Genomic DNA, 18366 nt, shown 5'->3' on the forward strand with positions numbered 1-18366 from the left:
TAAATGAAATAAACAGGGAGGGAGAGAAGGATGAGAGAGCTGAGAATTTTCTGAAATCAGTGAAAACTGAAAATCCTAAAATCAAAGATGAACAATGAGATCTGAACATTACAAATAAAAACAAGTCCACTCCTAGTCATATCACAGAGGAATTTCAGAATAAGAAAAATAAAATAGTAAATCTTAATAGTAGAGAAACGCAGGTTATTAAGGACAAAAATAAGATCACTAGCAGAGTTGTCAACAAGAATAATAAAGGCCAGGAGACATTAAGAAAAAACTGCAAAATGCCAAGGGTAAACAGCCAACAACCTAAAATTCTATGCCCAGCTAATTTATCATTCAACCATGAGAGTGAAATAAAGATACATCTGTCAAAAATCAAAAACTCAGAAACTTTATCCTAAAAAAAATTCCTAAAGGAAGTACTTCACAAAGAAGGAGATTGCATGGGGGTGGGGAAGGATGGGGGAGTGGGATATAAACATATAAACTGGCAAATGATAATAAATTTAACTAAGTATTCACTATTAAAAACATCAGTAATAATAATAATAACTAATGAAGGCAGTGGTTAAAAATAAGGTGGAATTTAAATATTAGACAATAACTTGAAAGATGGACAGGTTGATCATAATTAAGATTTTTTTTTTTTAAGTTTTTATGTTTTCAGGAGAAAAGAAGAGATGTTGATTTATTTTTAAGTTTAACTCAAAAGGGCATTAAAAAAACTGTAAGGGTATGCACTTAAAGAATATAAGCAATATCAAAGCAGAAATTAGTGATGTGGAAACAAAGAAACCACGTTAAACATTAAAAATAAGTTGTAAACCAAACTATCATATGAACTTAAATAGTCATACTAAAATACAATGGAAAATATTTAAGAAGTATAGCTTTTGAAAGCATTAATAAGTTTGAAAATTACATTTGAAACTCAGATGAAGTACAATTTCCTAGAAAAAAAATAGAATGTTCTGTTGAGCATCTGAATTACACCTATACCCTTTTAAGAGATCTCTCTACCCCTCTCTTTCCCCAGGCACTTGTTAAGTAATCTTCAAGAAACAGATAACCCCTATGTCATACAACATGTTCCAGAAAATGTAAAAGGAGAGAAAAAAACCTCCAGTTAATTTCCTGAAACTACTATAACCTTGACATTAAAATTACCCAAGAACAGTGTAAGAAAAAGAAATTATAGGCCAAATCCTACACATAACATTGCAAACAAACTGCTGCAGGATTACCAAGCCAAACCCAAGGCCATCAAGTCAATTTCAACTCATAGTGAACCTAAAGTAAGAATAATTTAATCTATGGATGTAATTTATTGCATCAGCAGATAAAAGTGAAACCCATAAGTTCATCTCAATAGAGGCAGAAAAGATATTTGAAAATGTTCAGTAATCATTCCCAATGAAAAGTTTTAGTAAATGAGTAACAGTAATTTCCTTACTCAAATAAAGAGTGTCTGTCTACTAAAAATCAGAAGGAAGGTTGGGCAATCTACTTCCATAGTGATACTGCCTCAGAAACCCAAGGAGCGGTCACTATGAGTCAAGTCCAACTTGAGGGCACACAACAACAACAACAACAACACTAAAAATCTATGAGAACTTTAAAGAAGCAGGCTAGAAATAAAATAAGAATGTCAATAATATTGTGCAGGTGGTTTTAACCAGAATAATAAGATAACAAGAAGATATTAAATATAAAGATTAGAAAGAAAGAACATTTAAGTCCTAATTCCTTTCAGAAAAATGATCATCTCTATTAGCACAATTCAGTAGAATATTTGGCAATGAGGAAATGTTCTATATCTCATGTAATCACATAGGGCTATTGCACACTTAAAGTGTGGCTAGTGGAATTGAGGAATTAACTTTTTATTTTATTTAAGTTTAATTTTAATTTAAGTAGCCACATAAAACTGTTGTTGTTAGGTGCTATTGAGTTGGCTCTGACTCATAGCAACCCTATGTATAACAGAGCAAAACAACTGCCTGTGCCTCACAATCCTCACTATACCTGAGCCCATCATTGCAGCCACTGTGTCAATCCATCTTTGAGGGCCTTCCCTTTTTTTGCTGATCCTCCACTTTACCAAGCATGACATCTGTGTTAGACTGGGTTCTCTAGAGAAACAAAGCCAGTAAAGCATATATATAGAGAGAGAGAGAAAAAAAAAAATTATCTTAGGAAAATGGCTCACACACTTATAGAAGATGGCAAGTCCAAAGTTCTTGGATCAAATGTCAAACTGGAGGCTTTTCCTGACTCTTGCAGTGGCAGGGGCTGAGGAGCTCAAGGTTGGCAGGCAGTGTACTGGCTGTTGACTCCAATGAATGACGAATCCAAGATCTCCAGGCTGAATGGTGGATTGTTCGCTCGTGGACAATCGTAGGCAGCACAACAGAATACTGATCCACAGAGGAATGTCGCTTTTCCCAGGATGTCCATAGATATACTGGAAGCAGTCCACACACCTAGCAAAACTCCCTTTCAACAGATTGGCTGTTCAAAACATAATCATCTGATCCCATCATGGGAATAACCACATCACAACAGCTTAAACCATACAGAATTGTGGTCCAACCAAGTTGACACACAGCTCCAACTATCACAACATCCTTCTCCAGGAAATGTTTCCTTCTGACAACATGACCAAAGTAAGTGAGAAGAAGTCTGGCCATTCTCATTTCCAAGGAGCATTCCAGCTGCACTTCTTCCAGGACAGATTGTTCTTCTGGAAGTCCATGGTACTTCTAGTTTTCTTCACCAACACTGCAACTCAAAAGCATCAACTCTTCTTTGGTCTTCCTTATTCATTGTCCAGGTTTCACAAGCATATGAGGTGAATAAAAATATCACAGCTTGGGTTAGGCACATCTTAGTCTCCAAAGAGACATCTTTGCTCTTCAGCACTTTAAAGAGGTCTTTTGCAGAGGACGTGTAATATGTCATCTGATTTTTTTGACTGCTGTTTCCATTGGTGCTGATTATGGAACCAAATAACATGAAATCTTTGACAACTTCAATCTTTTCTGCATTTATTGATGCTACTTATTGGGCCAGTTGTGAGAATTTTTGTTTTCTTAAGGTGTAATACATACTGCTGACAGTAGTTTTCATTCTTCATTGATCAGTGCTTCAAGCCATCTTTACTTTCAGCAAACAATGTTGTGTCTTCTGCATATTGCAGGTTATTAATGAGTCTTCCTCCAATCCTGATGCTGTATTCTTCTCCATATAGTCCAGCGTCTCAGATTATTTGGTCAGCATACAGACTGAACAAGTATGGTGAAAGGATATAACCCTGACACACTCCCTTCCTGATTTTAAACCATGCAGTATCTCCTTGTTTTGTTCAAACAACAGCCTCCTGTTCTATGTACAAGCTCCTCTTGAGCACAATTAAGTTTCTGGAATTCCCATTCTTTTCAATGTTATCCACAACTTGTTATGATCCATACAATCAAATGCATTTGCATAGTCAATAAAACACAAGTAAGCATCTTTTTGGTATTCTCTGCTTTCAGCCAAGATCCATCTGGCATCAGCAATAATATCCCTTGTTGTATGTCCTCTTCTGAATCCAGCTTGCATTTCTAGAAGTTTCTTGTCAATATACTGCTGCAATTATCACATAAGGCTAGTGACTCTCATATTAGACAGCATAGCTATACAAGATAATCTAGAAATTCACCTGAGTTACCAAGAGAGCTTGTTGTTCTTGTTATGTGCCGTGTAGTCATCTCCAACTCACAGCGACCCCTCCTTGGAATTCTGAGGCAGTATCACTACAGAAGTAGATTGCCCAACCTTCCTTCCAAGGAGTGGCTGGTGAGTTTGAACCACCAGCCTTCTGGTTAGCAGTCAAATGCCTTAGGCACTACACCACCAGAGCGTGCATCAAGAGAGCGTAGCAACTTTAATGTTCATAGATGGGAATTTTAATATATTCTAAAGAGGTCAGTTCTACCCCAAACAATAAATTCAGTGTGATGCCAATCTAAATCTCTACAAGGTAGTTGTGGAATTTGATAAACTGATCCTAAAATTCATGTGGAAAAATAAAGGACTAAAAAGAGCCAAGATAATATTGAGAAAAAATAATAAGGAAGAAAATATCAGGTAACAGAAATATTTAGAAAGCAGTTATAACAAACGTAGATGGCATTGGCTTTGGTTTGGATAAATAGCCAATGGAATTAAATGAGATCTAGACATAGAACCACAGATATGTGAGAACTAGTATATAATGGATATAGCATTACAATCAGTAAAGATAGGATAATCTGGCTTAAAAAATGACACTGGGACAATTGGCTTTCTTCCAGGCATAGATAATAGATTGTTACTTCACATCATACACCCAAATAAATTCTAGTGATTTTAAGGCCTAAATATGAAAAGCAAACATTAAGCCTTAATACATAATACCTAACAAAATTAACATACATTAATACATAACACAAAGCATCTTTAACACCTAGGTTATAAATAAAATATTAAAATCTTATAGCTTATAGCAAAACAATAAATACACCAAAAGAAAAACATGAAGAAGATATGAATAGGCAATTCATGGTAAAAGAAACCTAAAGGTTCTGAAAATACTAATTAAAGAAATGCAAACTGAAAATGCAGTGAAATTCTATTTTCTATCTGTCAAATGGACAAAAAAATGTAAAAATTGGATAACATCAAGGATGGTATGTGGGAAAATGGGAACTCATATGTTGTAGATGGAAGTACGAATTCACCACTTTGGAGAACAATGTTCCAATACACATACTGTAACCAAAAACCAAACCAAACTGACTGTCATCTAATCGATTCCAATTCATAGTAACCCCCATTGGGCTTCCAGGGTTATAAATCTTTACAGAAGTAGATTGGCCCATCTTCCTTCTGTGGAGCAACTGGTGGGTTTGAATCGCTGACCTTCTGGTTAGCAGCCAAATGTCTTATCCACTCAATAAAAAACCAAACCAAACTCACTGCCGTCAAGTCGGATCCAACTCTAGCAACCCCTCCTTGGGTTTCCGAGGCAGTATCACTACAGAAGTAGATTGCCCAATCTTCTTTCCCAGGAGTGGCTGGTGGGTTCGAACTGCCTTTTGGTTAGCAATCAAATGCCTTAGGCACTATGCCACCAGAGCTCCTATCCACTCTACTCACGCTGTTGAGTCAATTTTGACTCAAAGAGATCCCTCCTTGTGTTTCCCAGGCAGTATCTCTACAGAAGTAGATTGCCCATTCTTCCTTCTGAGGAGTGGCTGGTGAGTTTGAACTACCAGCCTTCTGGTTAGCAGTCAAATGCCTTAAACACTACACCACTAGAGCTCCCCTCTTATCCACTAGGACCACCAAACTCACTACTAGGTATATACTCAAGAGAAACTCTTGAAAATGTGTGCAAGGAGATGTATGAAAAGAAATTCATTGCAGCAGTGTTGGTAAGTGTGACAAACCGCAAAAACCAAAACAGTTCCACAAGGGAATGGATAAATAAACCAGAGACACAACAGCTATACAACAGTTCAAATGAATGAACTGCATCTACATGTCTCAAAATTGATCTCAAAATTGTGTCTTTTAGGGAAAAACTCACATTATAGAAGATACACAAGTTTGAGCCATGTGTGTAAATTTTAAAACATAAAAAACAATAACATATATTGTTATATTTAACAATGGTAAAAGTTCAAAAGCATACATAAGAATGATACTTCAGCAGGTGAAGAGAATCCAGAGAGACTGGATTCTAATTTCAGCTCTCCCACATACTTGCTTGTGGGCAAATTGCTTAATTGTGTTAATCCTTAATTTCCTCTTCTGTAAAATGAGAATAATTCCTTTACCTCATGAGATTTTTAAAGATTAAAGAGAGTTTGGCGTATAGGGTGCTTAATAAATGTTAACCCTTTTCACCCTCTCTTATCCTCAGCACAGTATTTGAACGGGGAGAACTAAGTGCCTTTAATCTTTTGCTTTAGCACTCTGCATCCCCTGATGGTAGTAGGGCCGGCACAGATGCAGAACCTTCAGTGTTTAGCCCTTTCACATGTTCAGATTTAGAATGCTAGGCTTTCTTAAAGTGACAGGATACCCAAATACAATTAATGAAGGAATGTGTAGTGGACATAAACCATAAGTGTGGACGTAAACCATAAGTAAGTAACAAGAAGCAGGTAGCATTGACTGTGGAGGTTTTTTTCTGATGTCCTACTGTGGTGGAAAGAGCATTTGACAGAATTCTGTGAGAATGTGGGTAAGTCTCTGTTCCCTTATCTGAAAGACTCAGGCTCAGACAATAGAAGCCACTTCATTCCAAAGCCAGTGAGTGTGTGAGGGCCTGCTGACAAGCCATCAGTGGCCAGACTCAGCTAGGCTATTGCTGAAAGCAGAGGCAACTTCCCTATCACCTGTTGGCAAACTCACAGCTCCGGTGCCTTGTGACTCCCAGTCCTGAGCACCCCAGGTGTGGAAGGAGGGGCAGCAGCCCTACAATGGAATAAGCTAGAACCAAGAAGGGAAGAAACAGAGAAAGTGGCAAGCCTGTTGAGCCAGAAAGCTAGAGAAAGAAGTTATGGGTCTGTTGAAGCCCATGTCCCTGTCTTTTGTTCCTAAGTCAAAAGTGTGATCTCAAGGAAAACCCAGAAAATAGAAGTACTACAAGAAAAAAATGCACAATGTACAGACTCAGCCTGTCAGCCATCTTCATTAGAGCCATGAACATATGGCTGAACTACCTCAGAATCCCGGTGTTATAAGAGCTTTGAATATATTTGTAGATAGTAGGAAAAAACCAAAAACAACACCCGCTGCCACAGAGTCAATTCAGACCCACAGTGACCCCATTGGGTTTCCAAGATGGTAGATTGTACCATCTTCCTTCTGCAAAGTGGCTGGTGGGTGTGAACCACCAACCTTCTGGTTAGCAGTCAAATGCCTTAGGCACTGCACCACCAGAGCTCTTTATAGAGAGGTGCATGCAAAAACTATGCTACCAGATCTTCCATAAAACTTCTCTCCCATGATCATATTTGTTCTATATAATCATCTTTCTGACACCTCTACTACTACCTGGGTGTGCAAATCGTTAAGCATCAGCTATTAACCAAAAGATTAGTGGCTCGAAACCACCCAGAGGCACTTAGTAAGAAAGGCCTGGTGATCTACTTCCAAAAAATTAGCCACTGAAAACCCTATGGAGCACAGGTCTACTCTGACACCCATGGTATCACGATGAGTTGGAATTGACTTGATGACAACTTTTATTTATTTATTTTTTAATGTGGGGAGCTCTGGTGGTGTGGTGCCTGAGGCATTTGACTGCTAACCAGAAGGCTGGAGGTTCAAACCCACCAGCCACTCCTCGGAAGGAAGGTTGGGCAATCTACTTCCATAGTGATACCGCCTCGGAAACCCAAGGAGGGGTTGTTAGGAGTGGAAATCGACTTGACGACAGTGAGGTTGTTTTTTTCTTTTTTGGTGTAGGTTTACTATATAATGCATTTTAAGCTATTAAATTAGTAAAACTTATTTTGTGCTTTCATATGAGTTAGCTCTCATCAAATGGTGATATATTAGGAATGACTGGAGTTAAGATATCAAGCCCAGCTATTGCACTCACAGACTAAGTGAACTAGGGTGAGTCCCTTAATTATATTACATCTGTTTTCCCATCTGGCATATGGTGTTCATCACCTTCTTCTCTCTATTTCCCAATGAAGATATGAAAATAAACAAGTCTCTAGACGAGAAAACACTCTGAGGTCCAGGAAGGAAAAGTACAACGGAAGCCCAAGGGCTAGTGTGTACATGAGACAGGGCAAGTGGGCTCACTGATTCAAAGGACACAGGATTGCATCAGCCTGGTCTCAGTTTCCTCAGCAACAATAAGAGACAATGAGATTTGCCCCACCCTATCTCATAGTTCTCCTACCAGTACTTGAAATTCTAAGTAATGTACCAGACCAGAATTATATTGAATTCAGCCCCATAAAGTAGACATCTCCTCTAATCTGGCTAATTTTAGGAATGTTCTATTTTATTCTAAATACCGACTATATATTCTTTTGTTTCGAAAACTATGTGCTATGGAATAGACCTATTCCAAGATCTGAGCACACTTTGTAATAATGATTTTAAAGCCCTAGAATTCCTATAGCCAGTATATCTGAGAATCCTCTCAGAATGGAGTGATAAACTGTGACTGGTAAGGAAGGAAGTTTGGTCATAAAGAGAGGCAGGAACAGATATGGGAAACACTGAGTTGTCTGAAATTTCTTACATACCCCCCACCTTCTTCCTTCCTTTTGCACTGACTACTCTCCTATCTCCTCCATATCCTATGTCCCAAGCATCAGCCCTATTTCCCTTTCAGGACACAGATCAATGATATTAATCTTAGCAGGAGTATTTGCAGTTTTCATTCTTGGAGATGCCAAAGGATGGATCTCTAATGTGGAAGCATGACGGGTTGAGAAAGGGATATAGAGTTTTTCCCACTACATGAGTACATGCACTTACTGAAAAGACCAGCTCTGGAAGGATGTCATTGCCTTCTAGAAGAAATATGGCTGCTTCCTGAGCGGTTCACCTCAGTACATCCAGTAAGTTAAACTCTGTATCAAAGAATCCTGTAAAGTTTGAAGAGAGGAGTATACACAGAATAGTGAGGAGGGAACATTATTCTGTGAGAAATGACTAAAGATCCTGTGAAGTTCAGCCCAGGAAAGAGATAGATTTTCAGTCAACACACATTTATTTACCAGTCAGTACTGAGTCGATTCTGACTCATGGTGAAGCCATGTGTTTCAGAGTAGAACTGTGCTCCATAGGGTTTTCAATGGCTGATTTTTCAGAAGTAGATGGTCAGACCTTTTTTCCAAGGTGTCTGTGGGTGGACTCAAACCTTTGAACCTTTAACCTTTCAGTTAGCAGCCAAGCACATTAACTTTTTGCACCACACATGGACTCCAAAACACAAATTTACGGGGTCTCGTTTGTGTATGTGCATAGCTCCCTGGTGGGTGCTGGGGGAAGGTGTCTGCAAGATGACCAGAAAGAGATAAAGCAGCTGTTATCAAATACTAGGACTGTCAAGTAGAGGAGATAAAAGGAGCTAAAAAGATAAAAAGGAGCTAGCATTTAATGAGCATTTTCTGTGTCAAGAACATTGCATTTAATTTGTATTTAATTGTTACAAAAATGCTATGAGGTGTTATCTTATTTTGAGGGACTGAGACTCAAGAGGTTTAAATTAATTGCTCAAGATTATAATGCAGTCAAGTAACTTTGCAGAACAGAGGGCGGACAGTGTCAGTTCTCATCAAGGTCTCTGTGCTAACGCAGCTTCTGCAATTTGAAATCCCCAGGCCAAGGTGTAGGAGGTTGAACAATCTTCTATTCTCTACCCTTATCTCACACCTGTCAACCCATACTGAGCAGACTTTCATGGAAGAAAGTGAAGATACTTGCTTTTTGCACAACTAATGGTCTGGCGTCATCATCATGCCCACCAGTTAAACTGGCATGTCCACAAGCAAATTAGAGGGAAGCCAGGGCTCCAATTCATTGAGATGTTGAAGCAGATGGGGGTCTCGTTTACCACCTATTAAGGATATTGCCAAAGGGAATTTGTCAATGAGTGAGAAATTGTATAGGCTCTATAACTCACTGCCATCGAGTTGGTTCTGACTCATAGTGACCCCCACTGCATTTCCAAGGCTGTAAATCTTTACGGAAGCAGATTGCCTCATCTTTCTTCCAAAGAGCAGCTGGTGGGTTTGAACCACCAACCTTTTAGTTAGCAGCCAAATGCCTTAACCACTACACCATCAGAGCTCCTATAGAGACTACAGGCTCTGGAATGAGAAAGAATTCCAGTTCTATGCTTTCCTTGTTTTGGGCCGGTTACTTCATCTCATTGAGCCCTCATTTCTCCAACTCTTTGTGGGTGATAATAGATGGAAAGACAGCTGCTGTCAAGTTGACTCAAATTCATGGTGACTTTATATACAAAGAACAAAACATTGCCTGGCCCTGAGTCATCCTCATGACTACTGGTGTGTCCAAGTCTATTGTTGCAGCAATTGTGCCAATCCATGTCACTGAGAGTTTTCCTCACCTTTGCTGGCCCCCAACTTTACCAAACATGATATCTTACTATAGTGATTGATCCCTCCTAATGAGATCTGGTAGTATAGTAGCTAAGGCATTTGGCTGCTAACTAGAAGGTTGGTGGTTCAAACCCACCAGCTGCTCCCTGGAAGAGAGATTGGACACTCTGCTTCTGTAAAGATTTACAGCCTTGGAAACCCAGTGGGGGTTGCTATGAGTCAGAATCAACTGCATGGCAGTGACCTTGGTTTTTTGTTGTTGTGGTTTGTTTTTTGTTGTTGTTGTTGTTGTTGTTTTGAGTTTGATGGTGTGTCCAAAGCAAACAAGTGAGACAAAGTTCTGTTGTGATCAGTAAATTTTTCATTAGCTAATTTTCCTAAGTAAATTTCCAGGCTTTTCTTCCTAGTCTCCACCACGTATCTGTCAGTTTGTTGCACTGTGGTGGCTTTTATGTGTCTGTGCTGTTGGAAGTTATGCCAATATTTCAAATACCACCAGGATCCCATGGTGAACAGGTTTCAGTGGTGCTTCCAGAATAACAGACAGACTAGGAAGAGAGACCTGATGATCTACTTCTAAAAAAAGTGTCCAGTAAAAACTTCATGAATAGCAGTGGAACATTGTCTGATACTGTGCCTGAAAATGAGCCCCTCAAAGTGAAAGACACTCAAAATATGACTAAGGAAGAGATGCTTTCGCAAAGTAGAGTTGACTTTAATTATGTGGCTGAAGTAAAGATTGCAGAACCTTCTTTTACTAATGTGGCAGAAGACATAATGAGAAGAAACAGCTACAAATATCCATTAATAATTAGAATGTGAAATGTATGAAGAATGAATCTAGGAAAAACTGGAAATCATCAAAAATGAAATAGAACATTTAAAGCTTGATATCCTAGGCATTAGTGAGCTGAAATGGACTGGTATTGACCATTTTCAATTGGACCACCTTATGGTGTACTAGGCTAGGAATGACAAATTGAAGGGATATGGCATCACATTCATCATTAAAAAGAATATTTTAAGATCTATTTTGAGGTATAACACTGTCAGCGGTAGAATAACATCCATACTCCTACAAGGAAGACCAGTTAATATGACTATTATTCAAATTTACACACCAACTGCTTTCAAGAAATTGGAGCTTTTTATCAATGTCTACAGTCTGAAATTGATCAACATGCAATCAAAACATACTGATAATTATTGGTGATTTGGATGCAAAAGTTGAAAACAAAAAAGTGTGGAAAATAATGGCACTGGTGAAAGATATGATGCTGGAGAGCACATGATAGAATTTTGCAAGACCAAGACCTATTCATTGCAAATACCTTTTTCAACAACATAAACAATGACTATACAGGTGGATCCCACCAGATGGAATACAGAAATCAAATTGACTACATTTGTGGAAAGAGATGATGGAGAAGCTCATCCTCACCCATCAGAACAAGGCCAGGGGCCAATTGCAGAACAGATCATCAATTGCTCATATGCAAGTTCAAATCAAAATTGAAGAAAATTAAAACAAGTCCACAAGAGGCAACATATTACCTTGAATATATCCCACCTGAATTTACATACCAGCTCAAGAATAGATTTGATGCAATAAACACTAATGACCGAAGACCAGATGAGCTGTGGGATGACATCAAGGACATCTTACATGAAGAAAGCAAAAGATCATTAAAAAGACAAGAAAGAAAGAAAAGACAAAAATGAATGTCAGAAGAGACTCTGAAACTTGCTCTTACATGTACAGTAGCTAAAATGAATGAAAGAAATTATGAAGAAAAAGAGCTGAATAGAAGATTTCATAGGGTAGTTTGAGAAAATAAAGTATTCTAATGAAATATGTAAAGACCTGGAGTTAGAAAACCAAAAGGGAAGATCACATTTGGCATTTCTCAAGCTGAAAGAACTGAAGAAAAAAAATTAAGCCTATAGTTGCAATATTGAAGGATTCTATGGGCAAAATATTGAACAACACAGGAAACACCACAAGAAGATGAAAGAAATACACAGTCATTGTACCAAAAAGAATTGGTTGACATTCAACCATTTCAGGAGGTGGCAATGTGATCAAGAATCAATGGTACTGAAGGAAGAAGTCCAAGTTGCCCTGAAGGCATTGGCAAAAAAATCAGGGTTCCAGAAACTGACAGAATATCAATTGAGATATTTCAATAAATGGATGAAATGCTGGATTCACTCACTTGACTGTACCAAGAAATTTAGATGACAGCTGCCTGGTTAACCAACTGGAAGAGATCCCATATTTGTGCCCATTTCAAAGAAAAGTGGTCCAACAGAATGTGGAAATTATCAAACAATATCATCATTGTCACTTACAAGTAAAATATTGCTGAAGACAATTTAAAAATAGTTACAGCTGTACATGGACAAGGAACTGCCAGAAATTCAAGCCAGATTTGGAAGAGGGTGTGGAACGAGAGACATCATTATTGATGTCAGATGGTTCTTGGCTGAAAGCAAAGAATACCAGAAAGATGTTTACCTGTGTTTTATTGACTGTGCAAATGCATTTAATGGTATGGATCATAAATGGATTATGGATAACATTGCAAAGAATGGGAATTTCAGAACACTTAATTGTACTCATGAGGAACCTGTACATAGAACAAAAGACAGTCATTGGAACAGAACAAGGAGATACTGTATGGCTTAAAATCAGGAAAGGTGTGTGTCAGGGTTGTATTGTTTCACCATACTTATTCAATCTGTATGGTGAGCAAATAATCCAAGAAACTGGACTTTTTGAAGAACAAGGCATCAGTGTTGGAGGAAGGCTCGTTAACAACCTGAGATATGCAGATGACATAACTTTGTTTATTGGAAGAGAAGAGAACTCAAAGGACTTACTGATGAAGCACAAACACTATAGCCTTCAATATGGATTACATCTCAACATAAACAAAACAAAAATCCTCACAACTGCACCAATAAGCAACATCATGATAAATGGAGAAAAGATTGAAGTTGTCAAGGATTTCATTTTACTTAAATCCACAATCAATGCTCATGGAAGCAGCAGTCAAGAAATTAAATGACATATTGCACTGGGAAAAACTACTGCAGAAGATCTCTTTCAAGTGTAAACAATAAAAATAAATAAATAAAAGCAAAGATGTCACTTTGAGACTAAGATGCGCCTGACCCAAGCCATGGTATTTTTCAATTACCTCATGTGCATGTGAAATATGGACTATGAATAAGGAAAACCAAAAAACAGTGGATGCCTTTGAATTACAGTGTTGACAAAGAGTATTCCATGGACTGCCAGCAGACCAAACAAATCTGTTTTGGAAGAAATACAACCAGAATGCTCCTTAGAAGCAAGGATGGTGAGACTTCATCTCATTTACTTTCAACATGTAATGAGATGGGACCAGTCCCTTGAGAAGGACATCATACTTGGCAAATCAGAGAGTCAGCAGAAAAGACCTCCATGAAATGGATTGACTCAGTAGCTGCAACAATGGGCTCAAACATATCAATGATTGGGAGGATGGTGCAGGACTGGGCAGTCCTTCATTCTGTTGTACATAGGGTCGCTATGAGTCAGAACCGACTCTACAGCATTTATTGACTTCCTAGTCTGTTTTAGTCTGCAAACTCCACTAAAACCTGTCCACCATGGGTGACCCTGCTGGTGTTTGAAATACTGGAGACATAGCTTCCAGCATCATAACAACATATAAGCAACCAAATTGACAGATGATGGGGGTGGGTGATAATAAAGCTTTCCTAATGCAGCTATTTTAAGAATTAAATAAATGTATTATTTATTTAATAAATAATTAAATAGATGTATGTAAATGTGCTCCATGCTTCTAAACCTCTTCTCTGTGATAGGGAAGATGCACCTCAAACATTCACTCAGACATTAGCAAAGTTGGGAAGACTTGTTTATCCCAATGTCTAAAAGGCCAAATTAGAGTAGTTCTTCAGCTTATGACTTACTATTGTTGTTACTTATAATTTTACAAAGAACTTTTCATGGGCGTTCTCTTCCCTTAATGTTACTAGTAGGCCTTATCAGTCATTTACTCCTTTGGTGTGAATGAATTAAAGATGCTTTCCCTAAGAGCAGTTTTTGTGAACAGGGAAAAGTGGCACCAGATTCCCAGGGAGTAGAGAGAGACAACTTCATAAATTTGAAGGACTGATATATCTTGTCATCTTTTTAATGCATTCTTTCCCCTGCCCCTTCTATCTCCTCCCCAAATTTTATCAGTATGCAAAGCTTTTTACTAGAATGCAAGGCAAAAGGCACATTTTCCAACAATTACTTTGGATCACTTTTAGAAATTATATAGATCTATTGTGTTTGGGCAGATACATCTTGCTTACACATTCATACAAGCCCCAACAAAATCTAAGTCTATAATCACAATTACAGATTTCATTAGAGTTTGCTTTAAAAAATAACTATGCAGCATAAATAGAAACAAAGCCTTTCAGGAAATAGTTGGCTTTAGTCAGAAGATACCAAGTTTAATTCTTCAATATACAAAAATTAAGACATTTTTCTTAGTTCCCACTTTGAATACTGTGAGCAAGACTTGTTACTAGTTGCTTTAGTAGAATAGTGAATAGCTGAAACAACTTTCACTCAGAAACAACTTTCAACTCAGAAGGGATGGGGTTATAAAACAGGTTCTTGTTAAGAAATAAAGAAGGTTTTAATCTTTTAGGTTGTGAAAAGGATGTTTATTTCACTTCCTTCTCTTTGTTTTCTGTAAAGGACTGAGAACGGAAACTGAATTTTCCTCACTTTTCAGTAGCGCAAGCCATCATGTGGCTGAAATCAGCCTATGGTGACAAGCACTTTCCTCTTTGGAACCTAACTGTCAAATAATGTGATGAAGTGTCTCTATCTTGCTGAGGGTGCTTTTCCAGTAAGCAATGACTGGAATCAGACAATTCGTTGACTTTTACCTTCTCTCTTTCCCTTTTGCCTCCTTCTACCTATGGTGTGTGGGTAAAGATCAGAGCATCAAGGGCTCAATGACAAATGAAGGTGAGGAGTAGAAAAAATTGTCTACAACTCCTTTAAACTACTGGAATGGATCAGGAAAAAAGAGGCTCCCAGAGAACAGAAAACTTACAACTCACCATTTTACACTAGTTCAATTTCAATTATGTGAGTTCATATTAGTTTGTCAATCTTGACTTAGATGATACATTCCAAGTTTATTGTACATTCTTCCAACTTATTATGCATTTGCCCAAAGCATAGAACTTTAAATGTACAAAGTGTATGGACAATTCTTTATAACTTTATAACTTTAAGAAAAGTAAAATTACACTAATTACACCATAGACACATATTAACTTGTGTGAAAGGAAAGGCAATATACATAAGGGCAAGGTCATCACAACATGATCAAAGCAAAGGAAGACATTGGGAGAAGCACAAGAGTAAAAGGCAGCAATAGTAAATAACAATAGTAAATGCTATTATATACACAATTCTGCAATATCAGTAGTAACAAACAATAATCTTTGAGTAGACACATAGACAGACATGCAAGCTGAACAGGTATGTGTAGGTAAATGAGGTTACACCTACAACCATACACAGGTTTAGCAGAGGATATTTCTGCATATATATCTGTTGTTGTTGTTATGTGCCGTCGAGTCAGCCCTGACTCATAGCGACCCCTCCTTGGGTTTCCGAGGCAGTATCACTATGGAAGTAGGATTGCCCAACCTTCCTTCCGAGGAGTGGCTGGTGGGTTTGAACCGCCAGCCTTCTGGTTAGCAGTCAAGTGCCTTAGCCACTGCGCTACCAGAGCTTCCGCATATATATCTACATCCATGTATATAGTAGAGCAAACATGGGGCAAAGTATTCAAAGTGGGAGCTAAGAAACAATATTGTATTATGAGAAAGAATAATCATAAGAAACAATTATTGTATATATGAAAATGTTTTAGCCATAACTAAACACTTTGAAGGAAGGAGTCACTGGGCTTGGGGTTAGGACCACAGTCTCAAGGGACAGCTAAGTCAATTGGCATAACATAGTTCACATAGACAATGTTATACATCTTATTGTGGTAAGTAGTGACTGGGGTCTTAAAAATTAGCGAGCAGCCTTCCAAAATGCAATTATTGGTCTCTTCTGGAGGAAAGAAAAGTGAAGAAAATCAAAGACTCGAGGAAACAATTAGCCCAAAGTATTGACGGACCCCATCAACATAGCCTCCACTAGCCTGAGACCAGAACTAGATGGTATCCAGCTGTCATTGTTGACTACTGTGATCAGGACCACAGAAGGTCCCATACAGAAGGGAATAAAAATATAGAATAATTCAAAATCATAAAAAAAGATCAGATTTATTGGCCTGGTAAAGACTGATGGAACCCCTGAGACTGTGGCCCTTAGAGACCTGGAACAAAACTCACCCCCTGGGATCACCCAGCAGCCAAACAACAGACAGAACTATAAAGTGAACAATAACACTGGTGAAGATTTTACACCTCAGACTAATCAACCATATAAGACCAAAAGGGCAGCATTTGCCCACATACAAAGCTCAGAAGGCAGGGAGGAGCAGAAAAAAAAAAAGACAAATGGAAATGGGGGAACACAGGGAGGAAGTGGGAAGAGTGCTGTTACATTGAAGGAATTGCAATTAATATTACAAAACAAAATGTGTATAACTTTTTGAATGGAAAAGTAATTTGCTTTGTAAACTTTCACCTAAATCACAATAAAAGTAAATAAATTAAAAAGAAAAATTCCTTTCAAAAAAGGAAAGAAAAGTGAAATTATTTATAACTGGATTAAAGAATCTTTGAGTAGCTTTTTGTTTGTTTGTTTGTTTGTCTTTTAAGCAAGGACACACAGGACAATAATTAAACATATAATTTTCTGTTCACGAATTGTCTGGCTCCGGCTAAGAATTCAGGATCCAGAGACTGCTGGAACATGCAGCAAGATGAAAGCCTGTGCCAGTGAAGAAAACTGCGAAGTCTCTTGTTAACAGCTGAGAAAATCCCTGGACAAAATCCTTAAAAAGTTCTTAGAATCAGCCCTTCGTTTAAACCTAGAGAGTTTTTATAACTGTCTAATTAAAGATCTTTAGAGATTAGCTTAAGTTAGATGGAAAAAATCATTCGAAACCAAAGCTGGACTACCGTACTGTGTGCTATTTCTACCTAGAGTAATTTCTAATTTATTAGAAGTCAAGTGATTTGACAACACAATCTTTGCCAACCACTTGTAATAATGGGCTGTTTCTTGCCATCCTTATTTATTGATTGCCAATAGCTTGTGGAGAGTGAATAGGTTATAAATCAATTAATCAATAAGAAAAATCTCAAATGATTGACTTTTAAATCACAAAAGCCCTTTTAGAGGTTGAGTAAATCCCTGAAATGAATAAAGCACTTCACTCTCCCACCTCCCACCATCAATAATCTTTGTGGATAAATGAAATAAATATATGAAACTGCAATATCGGGACCACTAAAATAACCACCCTGGAAGTGAACTGTTGTTTCCTGAAAGAGATGAATCTAACAACTAACTTCAAAACAAAACAAAGCAAAACTCTCAATAAAATGCTAGGCTAACAGGGACATGTTATTCAGTCAGAATTCAGGAAATACTTACAATCATTATAAATGTGCCCAAGAACTCAGAGAGTGTTTCTTTAGATAAGCTGCTCTTCAAGACCAGTTTCTGCTTGAAGCTCTTCCTCTTCTGTTCCTTCTCAGGCTGCATCTTGGGGTTTCTCTCAGGACCACTCTCTCTACCAGTATCTGCTGGTTCTGGTCGTTACCTTCTCTCACACATGGAAATGGTTATTTTGACCACTGCTGACAGATTCCTGGAGATGTCTGGTGAGCGTCTCTGTCTGTACAAAGGCTGTCCCAATTAGAGGCTGTGACTTAATCCTCTTCTGGTGAAACTGTCATTCCCTGTTTTGCTGCTGTTTGTTTGAATTAGCAAGTTAGAGCCTGAAATGCCCAAAATGAGCCTTTTTATGCCCGATAGATTAATCATTACCTTTATTCGCAGGATATTTTTTCTACCAAGAGATGAGAAAAGAGATGTTATGCTGTGTTGCCAAACCACAGTGGCGATGGGCCCCAGTCCAGAAGAGATTTACATGTTACACAATTGCAGGTTTCTGACTTTTTTTTTTTGCTTTTCTGAAGAAGGTGGTTGGGTTGTAGTTTAGAATCATCAAAT

At 38.0% G+C, this 18366-nt stretch overlaps 1 protein-coding gene across 1 annotated transcript in view; it reads right to left on the reverse strand.

Moving 5' to 3' along the window:
• AQP9 (aquaporin 9) overlaps positions 1-17895 on the reverse strand; it is a 72370-nt gene extending 54475 nt beyond the window's left edge. Inside the window, exon 1 of the mRNA XM_007958467.2 lies at positions 17785-17895. Within this exon, the coding sequence (XP_007956658.1) occupies positions 17785-17895 (111 nt within the window). The remainder of the gene's footprint in view (positions 1-17784) is intronic.
• Between the last annotated feature and the right edge of the window lie 471 nt (positions 17896-18366).

Source organism: Orycteropus afer, unplaced genomic scaffold (assembly GCF_000298275.1).
Source record: "Orycteropus afer afer isolate SDZICR_OR568_19922 unplaced genomic scaffold, OryAfe1.0 scaffold00015, whole genome shotgun sequence".
NCBI classification, from domain to species: Eukaryota; Metazoa; Chordata; class Mammalia; order Tubulidentata; family Orycteropodidae; genus Orycteropus; species Orycteropus afer.